This window comes from Rhinopithecus bieti, unplaced genomic scaffold, assembly GCF_001698545.2.
Source record: "Rhinopithecus bieti isolate Rb0 unplaced genomic scaffold, ASM169854v2 scaffold_10017, whole genome shotgun sequence".
In the NCBI taxonomy this organism is placed as follows: Eukaryota; Metazoa; Chordata; class Mammalia; order Primates; family Cercopithecidae; genus Rhinopithecus; species Rhinopithecus bieti.
In genome coordinates this window covers 787,508-798,906 of record NW_016806314.1, presented here as the reverse complement: position 1 = coordinate 798,906, position 11,399 = coordinate 787,508, and the positions used below count along the sequence as shown (strand labels likewise).

At 38.0% G+C, this 11,399-nt stretch overlaps 1 protein-coding gene across 5 annotated transcripts in view; it reads right to left on the bottom strand.

The window, feature by feature from the left end:
• Positions 1 to 219: 219 nt before the first annotated feature.
• The window catches only part of EPS15 (epidermal growth factor receptor pathway substrate 15), a 131,612-nt gene continuing 120,432 nt past the window's right edge, over positions 220 to 11,399 (bottom strand). For 4 of the 5 annotated variants that reach the window (XM_017875436.1, XM_017875435.1, XM_017875438.1 and 1 more), the window contains 3 exons: positions 10,736 to 10,898; positions 7,382 to 7,572; positions 370 to 2,845 (listed from right to left, as the gene is read on the bottom strand). In XM_017875436.1, coding sequence (XP_017730925.1) covers positions 2,699 to 2,845; positions 7,382 to 7,572; positions 10,736 to 10,898 — 501 coding nt within the window. In that variant the 3' untranslated portion in view covers positions 370 to 2,698. Of the gene's footprint in view, positions 2,846 to 7,381; positions 7,573 to 10,735; positions 10,899 to 11,399 lie in introns of all 5 variants that reach the window. The other variant, XM_017875434.1, reaches the window with a different exon arrangement.

Genomic DNA, 11,399 nt, shown 5'->3' with positions numbered 1-11,399 from the left:
GGGATTACAGGCGCGAGCCACTGCGTCTGGCCTACAAATTCTTATTCGACACATATATACAAAGCCACATATGTTTTAGGCATTGTTTTTATGCATATACATTTCATTTCTTTCATAAAAGACATGAAAGACTTCTATATTCCAGAAGGCAGAAGCTTGGGTGCTCTAGCTTTACAAGTAAAATAGCACAGGCAGGCAAAAGGACATGATAACCAAAAATAATAGTTTACATTTATTATTTATTCTATACCAGGTGCTGTCCCAAACCCTTTACACATATTAATCTGTGCTGATTGTATATAGCTACTCCTCCTTGGACACAGCATGGACATAATCAGAGAACCATGCAAAACTCCACTGCAAATTAGATATATGGATAGGATTCTTTATTATTACTTAAAGTTTACTGTTCTCATAATTACAGGCTACAACTTAGAGGTTTGAAACTTTAAGAGAAAATTCTATAAAGAGAGCTCAAATACACATGAATCAGTATGTAGAAGATGTTTAAAACTTTGTAAGTAGTGCCACTTAGCTCTGGGCAATACTTATCTGTCCTTTTCAAGCACAGGCCCTGGAGCCAGAGTCAACAACATAAAATACCACAAACGACTCTAAGACATTCATCCTACACAAGCGAGCACATAGATATACATATATATTTATATAATATATACATACTTTAATATTATATTGGTCCACGGAGTATACACATTTTAACAAAAGATAAAAATCTATGTAATCCAGTTAAACATACATAAGATTAGGATACATTTATTACATTGAAAGTGGGTGTTTATAAGTTATAGGTATTTATTAATTTCGAGTGTTTTTTTAATTAAAAAAATTTTTGAAGCATTTCCAACATTTGCTCATTTTCCCAGTGCAAAAGAAAGTTGTTCAAGTCAACTTACCTTTATCCTAAGGAGTTTAAGAGGAAGAAAACAAACAAAAATACCACCTATCGCAACTCCCAATACTTAACTTCTCAGTCAAATTTTGAAGAAAATCCTTAGGTCACTGGATTTGTTTATCAAAATTAAAGCCTTGTGATTATGATTCAGCCCTTGCTTCATATGTATGACTTTTATGCAGAAATGTTTCTATTTACAAATGTAGAAAAAAGTAAGCAGTGCAAGATAGTGGTTTAAAGTTTGTTTTAAACTGTAGGAGTCCAATTGTGTAATGGAAAGAAAACAAGCACCATTTCAAGAAGAAATGAATTGGATACTTTGAAATTTATTTATAGGCTAGGCAATAAGTTACTCAGATTAACACAGATCAATACTACCTTGACTTGGTGACCCAGGTAATTCTAATTAGATTTTAGGTGTATTTTTCTTTATCTTGGTATTCAATACATCATCTAAGTCAGTAACCATGTTAAACAAAATTAAAATGACAAGTTACAGCTTACTTCACAGTCTATTTCAAATTCAGCTTGTCCACTAGGTCGGTTTTACAGGAGATGGTCTTTTAACACGTGAAGAGTTTTGATAATCTGACAGGTCTCTTCTCTCCCAATTAAACAAACAACAGTTTTGTTGCTAGCTTGACAATTTTATAGGTGAAAAACATGAAGTGAGTAAATAAACTAAACCACAAAGATGGACAAAAAGCAATATGATATAAAACACATCACTTTTTTTCCTATTTGTATTCAGTGAAAGTTTTACATTTCAAGTAAATGAGCCTTCATTTAAAAAAAAAAACACAAGTATATATGAAAATTAAAGTACCTTCCAGTTCTAGCTTGCTGAAGTTTCTTCTGCAAAAGTACAAAAATAAACCCACTAAGAACTAAACAGGACAGGGCCACGGCAAAGGCAGAATGGCTGCCATGTTAAGACTTTTGCTTGCCTTATACTGATGGGTATATTTTAGGTGATAAATTTTCTCCACTATCTAGTACTTAAAATGAACATTTTCTTACAAACTTTATTTGTAAGAAACTATTTTTTATTAATTAGCAAACACACCGAGAGGTATCTGTTGATCTAAGATTCTCTAAATCCAGATAAATCTTTAAAAAAATTTATTTCACACATGAGGCTTTACTATTTTTAGTTAGGAAAAGATCGAATCTGAGGCTATAATGGTTCAACCTAAAGTGTCCCTTTTCCATAGTGGAGTAAATCTGTGCAAAATATTTTCCTTGTCTCTAAAAAACAAATTAAGTAGTATTTTACTATAAGGAAATTTAAAATGCACTTTAACCAATTTGCACCAATCATAAAAGAAGTAAGATATTCTTTCCCTTATCCTTACTCAACCATTCCAATCAGGGGAGAATACTGCAAACTTTAAGAATCTCACTGGCTATCATCAGAATAACTACAGAACAGCGTAGTGCAGGGTGAAACTATTTCTCTATATTCCAGAAAGCAGAAGCTTGGGTGCTCTAGCTTTACAAGTAAAATAGCACAGGCAGGCAAAAGCTCACAGTAAATGTATACCAGAACAGGGGCCAGGGGCCTAAGTGAAGGTGAATTTGTCTGACTGGGTTACGGCTTTTATAAGAAAAAAAAAAGACGAATCTGTAATGAAGGAAAAAAAAATCCTAAAATTTTGTCACATTTACAGGAATCTCAAACCTTTTGTATTCCCATGCTCACAGGTAGTTTTGATACACATTGTAAATAGTTTCAGCATTCAGGAAGAAGAGTACTATATTGTTGCCAAAGAACAAGAGAATTCTTCATGCTTCTGATATCTCAGATTTGCTGAGTGCAATAGCCAGTTCTAAGTCTTCTTGTTCTTGCTGATTTAGTCGGGCAAGCCTCTGCTCTTCCTCTCTCTCACTTTCCCTTTTGGCCCATTCGATCATATCTTCCTCAGAGGGATACTGCCATTTAAAAGATCGATGAACAAATGAATAAATAAATGAGTAAAGCAAATAAAAACAAGGACATTAACCTGTTTCACCTGAAGGACTCTGGAAATAGTCTGGTTACTTGTTAATTCTTTTTTTTTTTTTTTCTGAAAACATGTTTAATATTAACCGGTTATTAAACCATAGTTTAAGAAATTAATTCAATCTATAGATAGAATATAAAACTAAATGTTAAAAATATCACTAGGCTAGATGTGATGGCTCATGCATGCCTGTAATCCTAGCACTTTGGAGGCCGAGGCAGGTGGATCACCTGAGGTCAGGAGTTCGAGACCAGCTTGGCCAACATGGCAAAACGCCCTCTCAACTAAAAATACAAAAATTAGCTGGGCATGGTGGCGATGCCTGTAATCCCAGCTACTTGGGAGGCTGAGGCACAAGAATCACTTGAACCCAGGTGGCGGAGTTTGCAGTGAGCGCAACTGCACCACTGCACTCCAGCCTGGGTGACAAAGTGAGATTCCATCTAAAAAATACATATATATAAAAAAATATATATATATATATAAAATGTTACATATATATAAAATGTTATATATATATCACTAAAAAAAGTAGAAATGCTTATAGTAGATTAGAAGATTTAAAAACAGGAGAGGACTAGCCTTTTTGATCTAATGTAATATAAAACATTTACCACTTCAACTTTACTGAGACCCTCACATGATAAATCATTTTTAACTTAATCCCACTGGTAGTTTCCTAACCCTTAGTGTATAGAAAAGCTAAGAAGCAAAACAAACAAAAGCTGATTTTGCTATACATCATATTAAAGTATTGGGTATACTAAGTAAGATGTGATGTAAACCTAATCTTTTTTTTTTAGAGACGGAGTTTCACTCTTGTTGCCCAGGCTGGATGCTATGGCACAATCTTGGATCACCACAACCTCCACCTCCCGGGTTCAAGCGATTCTCCTGCCTCAGCCTCCCGAGTAGCTGGGATTACAGGCATGTACCACCACGCCCGGCTAATTCTGTATTTTTAGTAGAGATAGGGTTTCTTCATGTTGGTTAGGCTGATCTCGAACTCCTGACTTCAGATGATCCGCCCACCTTGGCCTCCCAAGAACCTAATCATATTTTATAAAAAGCATTTTGAGCCAGGCATGGTGGCTGACATCTGTAATCCTAGTACTGTGGGAAGCCAAGGTGGGCCAATTGCTTGAGCTCAGACATTCAAGAAGTTCATCTTGGCAATATGGCAAAACCCTGTCTTTACTAAAAGATTAGCCAGGTATGGTGGTGCACATCTATAGTCCCAGCTACTTGGGAGGATCACCTGAGCCTGGGAAGTTGAGGCTGCAGTGAGCTGTGATCATATCACCGCTCTCCAGCCAGATGGACAGAGTGAGNTGGTGGCTGACATCTGTAATCCTAGTACTGTGGGAAGCCAAGGTGGGCCAATTGCTTGAGCTCAGACATTCAAGAAGTTCATCTTGGCAATATGGCAAAACCCTGTCTTTACTAAAAGATTAGCCAGGTATGGTGGTGCACATCTATAGTCCCAGCTACTTGGGAGGATCACCTGAGCCTGGGAAGTTGAGGCTGCAGTGAGCTGTGATCATATCACCGCTCTCCAGCAAGTTGGAGAGGGGGGGCCCCCCCCCCCCCCAAAAAAAAAGCTTTATGAAGATTTCTCCAGGCTTTGGGAACTTTTAGACCAGTCTAAATAAAATCTTAACATTCATAATTATTACATTGGGGAAACATTTTTATCTACCCCAAACAGCAACCTTGGCAAATACTAAATTAAAAAATTCTAATTGGTTTCAAGTCTTGTCACACAGAAAATCCTTCATGAAAGGATGAAATAAAATACATTGTCAGGCTTTAGAAATGGTAGTTTTTTTCCCCTAGGGAATTAAGCAAAACTTCGAAATGTGTAACACTTAACACATCTTTCACAATGAAAAAACAAGCTGTTTTTTATTATACAATACTGAGAGTTTGGAGCAAAATGCCTCAGCTGTTGTTCAAGCCTCCTTCCAACCAGATTTGTTGTTGTTGTTGTTGTTGTTGTTTTGAGACGGAGTCTCGCTCTGTAACCCAGCTTGAGGACAGTGGCACTATCTCAGATCCTGCAACCTCCGCCTGGGGCTTAAGTGATCCTCCCACCTCAGCCTCCCTAGCTGGGATTACAGGCCTGTGCCACCACGCCTGGCTAATTTTGTATTTTAAGTAGAGATGGGGTTTCACCATGTTGGCCAGGCTGGTCTCACACTCCTGACCTCAAGTGATCCGCCTACCTTAGCCTTCCAAAGTGCTGGGATTACAGGTATGAGCCACCCTGTATGGCCCCAACCAGATTTTGACTTGCTAAAACCATACTTAAGATATTAAATGCCACAAACTACCAGAGGATTATTTTACACTAAGAGAATTATAACCCCCTAAAAAGGCCAATTTTTGATTCTCTGCTTGAAACAAATCAAATTCCATCTAATGAAAGGTAAGTTGGGCCAGGCACGGTTGTTAATCCCAGCACTTCAGGAGACCAAGACAGGTGCATCGCCAGGTCAAGAGATCGAGACCATCCTGGCCAACATGGTGAAACCCTGTCTCTACTACAAAAACACAAAGATTAGCTAGGTGTGGTGGCCCATGTAGTCCCAGCTACTTGGGAGGCTGAGGCAGAAGAATCACTTGAACCTGGAAGGTGGAGGTTGCAGTGAGCTGACATTACGCCACTGCACTCCAGTCTGGCGACAGAGCAAGACTCTGTCTCAAAAAAAAAAAAAAAAAAAAAAAAAAAAAAAAAAAAAAAAAAAAAGGAAAGTCAGGCTGGGCATGACGACGGCTCACACCTGTAATCCCCAACATTTTGAGAGGCTGAGGCGGGTGGACCACCTGAGGTCAGGAGTTCAAGACCAGCCTGACCAACATGGAGAAACCCCGTCTCTACTAAAAATACAAAATTAGCCAGGTGTGGTGGCACATGCCTGTAATCCCAGCTACTTGGGAGGCTGAGGCGGGAGAATCGCTTGAACCAGGGAGGTGGAGGTTGTGGTGAGCTGAGATCACGCCACTGTACTCCAGCCTGGGCAATAAGAGCAAAACTCCATCTCAAAAAAAAAAAAGTCTGTATAATTCTGACACTCCATTTTTATAATATTCAAAATATTGATTCCTGTTTTCCGCCTTCACATTCAAGAGAAGCCACCAGAACTTAGAGTACAGATTCAAAAGCTGGGAGCTCAGTCGTCTTAGTTGCATGCAGATTCTTTTTCGGAGACAGGGTCTGGCTCTGTCACCTAGGCTGGAGTGCAGTGGCATGATCATGGCTCACTGCAACCTCCACCACCTCAGCCCCCCAAGTAGCTGGGACTACAGGTGCTTAAAGTACTTTGGTCTCTTAAAATGCTGGGATTACAGGCATGAGCCACCATGCCCAGCCTGCATGCAGATTCTTGACTACCTCCTTTCTAACTAGAAACAGCTGCAGGGAAAAGGAACTGGTTGAATGGCCCAATGCTACACTGAGGAGGGAACTATTAGGCAGAATTACCTGGCCACTAGATCTCCTATTTCCAAAATCATCTCAAGTGCTTATATAAGGTGATAAACAGAAGAAAATTCCTGTTTTATAGAACAGGCAGTGATAACGAAGGTTATTTTGCCTGAAAAAACTGGGAAACTGAAACTTTGTTACCCAGTCTAAGAATTTATTTAAAATAACTTGTTTTACTGAATAATAATGGAATATATGACATTGCTTTATGTCCCTCTAGACTGATACCTCCATGGTTGGTGGCCCCATTTCTGTGATTTTATACGCCCTGCTTATGCTGTTATCATGGCACCCTTCCACTGTTTCTAATGATCTTCCTATTTTAGACATCTCTGAAAGAATGCAGAGTATACATGAGAAGTTAGTGAATTAGATCTCTCCAAATAATTAAAGATTGTTTAAATCCTGACAACCATTTATTTATTTATTTCATAAAACTGGCATTTACATTTTTTAAAAGCGACTATATAAGTTTAATAGTTTTACTTTCTATTCAAATGATCTCTGGCCCTATCCTCTGATATAATATTTGCTGACTGGTCTCCAGAAATCATTAAAACTTTATACACAAACACACATACACAGCTGCAAATGCACAAACTTATTACTGGCATTGTTCATCTAGTGGGCAGACACCAATGACTCTGTAATTGTTCATTAAGTCATCATCACCCATAACCATCCACAAAATAACAACTGTTAGGATTTTACTTATATTACCAAGACTAAGAGAAAGATTTACAAAACAACTTGTATATATGACAAGAACTAAGACTACTAAAATCATTTGTGCAATGGAACAACCATAGAACTGTCAAAACAGGATCAAACAGAGGTTTTTCTTGGGGGAAGAATGAAAGATTATTTTCAGTATCTTGGTAAATTCAGTTAAAATGATGCAAACTTGGCAGACTCCAAAATAATCTTTGAAAACTCTTCAAAGATTTTTCCCCCAAAAAGCTCATTCACAGTACTTACAGCACTGAAGTTGGCAAAATTGCTTGGATCAGCCTCTCTATTGGTAGTGGTAGTAGTAGTAGAAGAAGTGAATGGATCACAAAACATTTCAGGATCTTTTTCTTTGGGGCTATCATTGCCTGGGAAAGGCTGAAATGGATCATTCAGTTTAAAGGGATCAGGAGAATCCAGTTTGTTGATGGATCTTTTCCCTGGATCAAAATCATCACAATTAATTCAACTAGTAAATACAGCAAATACAAGCACACAAGAACATGTACACAGATAGCATTAAAGTACCGTGGGTAGAGGATGACTGAGTACCTAAAACACATTATTTATTTATTTATTTATTTATTTATTTATTTATTTATTTATTTATTTTGAGATGGAGTCTTGCTCTGTCGCCCAGGCTGGAGTGCAATGGCTGGATCTCAGCTCACTGCAAGTTCCGCCTCCCGGGTTTACACCATTCTCCTGCCTCAGCCTCCCGAGTAGCTGGGACTACAGGCGCCTGCCACCTCGCCCGGCTAGTTCTTTGTATTTTTTAGTAGAGACAGGGTTTCACTGTGTTAGCCAGGATGGTCTCGATCTCCTGACCTCGTGATCCGCCTGTCTCGGCCTCCCAGAGTGCTGGGATTACAGGCTTGAGCCACCGCGCCCGACACACATTCTTAATATTGTCTTAAATGGCGACACCAACTATCTGTCCTCAAATTCTTCACATATGATCTCTCAAATAGATTCCAGCTATGTGCAGCTAATGAAACAAATAGCAAAGCAAGGATGGGCCAGGAATCATATTTTTGTCCAGAGATTGAATACCACCATCCCCCAGCCACAACCAAGCAGCATGTTCCCAAAAAGAGAGACGAATGGATTAAACAGAAGGAGAATAATAAAGAATAAAGACAGAAATGGCCTGCCTCTGCTGTTATAACCCTCAGCCTGATAATAGTTATCCACTAGTGGCAGTAAGAGCAAATGACCTCTGAAAAATGGGAAAATTCTTCTGATTTTTCTCTAGTTCTAGATACAATACTTAGGAGCATAAAATTTTAAAAATACTGTAGTAAAACCCTGCCAATTTTTTGTTATTTACTGTATTTCAAAATGAAGAAAAAATGTTTTGAAGCCCAGGGCCTAAATCTTTGTGGTTGCTGATCAAATAATCTCTGACCCAACAATAGTATTCTGTCCTATTAGTCACTCACTAATTCATTACCATTTTCAAACAAGTTCTCTAAGTCTTTCTTAAACTTAGTACTTCTAGAATAAAAGATAATAAAATTAGGGATCAAAATATCTCTAAATATATTTTTTTCCTAAAATGCGTAAGCTGGTAATAGCAGTCATAACACAACAGATTCCATCACTGTAGCTGCTTAGAAAAGATGCTCATATCTCAATGGATCCTTCCAATAATCCTGTGAAAGTAGGCAAAATTAGAATTGCTGCCAATATTTAACAGCCAAGGGTCAGATATATGAAATTATACACTTAAGATCACAGTTACGGAACATCCAGAAACAGAACCCAGATTTTTAGACTCCCAGTTCAGTGTTCTTTCCAACAAACCAGTCTTTTCCTTAATCTTTTTACAATGATACACAATCACTTGGCTGAAGATTCTTAGATTTAACAAAAGCACTAGCATATTATTTTACTTAAGATTTAAAAAAACAACCTCACTATTAGCATCATGCAAGTGTAAAATGTTAAATGTGCAAATTAACCATTATTTATTTTTAAATATATTCTGGCAACCTCACTTCTAGAAATATATGACGTAAGCTACTTTTCCTTAGAAGGAATCACTTAACTCCTTTACCTGATTTTTCAACAGATTATCAGGTATTAACAATTGTACATGCAATCCTTTTAGTCAAAGAAAAAAAACTTACCTGCTCAAGACCATGGAAAGGTTATGATGAAAAGGCAGTATTAATCTGTAACCACTGAGACTGAAAATTTCCCAAGGAATGAGGTATGATTTTTTTATTTTTTTTTTTTTTTTTTTTTTTTGAGGTGGAGTCTCGCTCTGTCGCCCAGTCTGGAGTGCAGTGGCCAGATCTCAGCTCACTGCAAGCTCCGCCTCCCGGGTTTACGCCATTCTCCTGCCTCAGCCTCCCGAGTAGCTGGGACTACAGGCGCCCGCCACCTCGCCCGGCTAGTTTTTGTATTTTTAGTAGAGACGGGGTTTCACCTTGTTAGCCAGGATGGTCTCGATCTCCTGACCTCGTGATCCGCCCGTCTCGGCCTCCCAAAGTGCTGGGATTACAGGCTTGAGCCACCGCGCCCGGCCGAGGTATGATTTTTTAAAAAATGTACTAAAATGTGTCTTCTCACATAATAGCCCAACAGCACTACAACTACTCAAGGAATTATCCTTTTACCCACTTATTATGACCTAAAAACAAAACAAACTTTCCTTTGTATAGTGCTAAACATATACATACACACACATACTAATCATACAAACAAAAATAAGACAAAAATCACTGTTAGAAAAGAGTCTTGGCCAGGCGTGGTGGCTCACACCTGTAATCCCAGCACTTTGGGAGGCCGAGGTGGGCAGATCACTTGAGGTCAGGAGATACAGACCAGTCTGGCCAACATGGTGAAACCCAATCTCTACTAAAAATATAAAGATTAGGTAGGCGTGGTGGATCATGCCTGTATTCCTAGCTACTCAGGAGGCTGAGGCAGGAGAATCCCTTGAACCCGGGAGGCTGAGGCTGCAGTGAGCTGAGATTGTGCCACTGCACTCCAGCCTGGGAGACAGAGCAAGTTTCCATCTCACAAAAAAAAAAAAAAGGAATCTTTTAAGTTAGCTAAAATACCATTTTCCTTCAAGAAAACCAATACTTTGTTTCAAATCATTATATTGCTGAATTCTGGATACTAAAGAGGCCATATATTCTCACATTAAAGGACTTAAGGAAGACTTTATACGTTACGGGAAAAGGACTTTGAAACAATCTTCTCTTAAATAAATTATAATTAAAACAACAAAGTACAGGAAACTGTTATTCAAATGGATAATCAATGAGTTTCTAAAAGGCAAAGAGATTTTCTTGACACTTTCCCTTTTCCATTTACTGCCTCTCTGAAATGATTGAGTTAAAAAAAGAAAAGAAAAGAAAAGAAAAACAGGTCTTAGCAGAAAGACAGCTCATGAAATGTACACATGCTGATCTCTTAGGTGCATGTCTGTAATTCGGCAGTTAGGTCAGAATGAATGACAGCAGGAGGCTTCTGACATATGTTTGACTTGTTTCATTTAAAGCCCTTTATATAAGTAAGCTCCACACAATACTTTTCAGAAAGAGAAAAGCCATGTAGTTGACTGAAGAAAAGTACCAAATCTCATACCAGGTGGTGGTGGGCAGGGTCTTGTTGGAGTTCCGACCTTTGGTGGCAGTGCTGGGGGTTCATCTTCACTTTTGACCGATATTTCCTCAAATACATTTTTTGTAATCACTGCATTGCTGACAGAGCTCGATGTGGCTGAACTAAAAGGATCTTCATTGTTGACCTTTGTTTAAAAAGAAATGGTTATACATGGCTACACCAAGCAAACTGTGATAGTCATGTAGCATTCAGACTTCAGTATTATACGGTTTTATTTATTTGAATTCTGAGACCACTGTCATTTTAACCTTTGTATTCAGAGTCCAATGGGAGAAATTTTTGAAAAAAAGTTATTCTATATGAGTAGTGATTCTAACATCATTACTTATTAAGAGTAACAGATCAAACCAAAAAAAGTTCAATCTAGATTAAAAGTTTATCAAGCTTCAGGAAATATTCAATGCAAAACCACCTGAGGCCCATTTTAAAGGGACTGAATGCCTTTCCACAAATGAATATCTGATCTAAATGGTAATCAAAGGAAAAAAAAATGGATTCCATACTTCCTAATGAATTTAAATATGAGATTTAATACTAATGCAAAGAAAAGTAAGAGATGCTACTCTTGACAAACTATAAAGACAACTTGAAAGTCAATGGTTTTTTTTTTTTTTTTTTTTTTTTT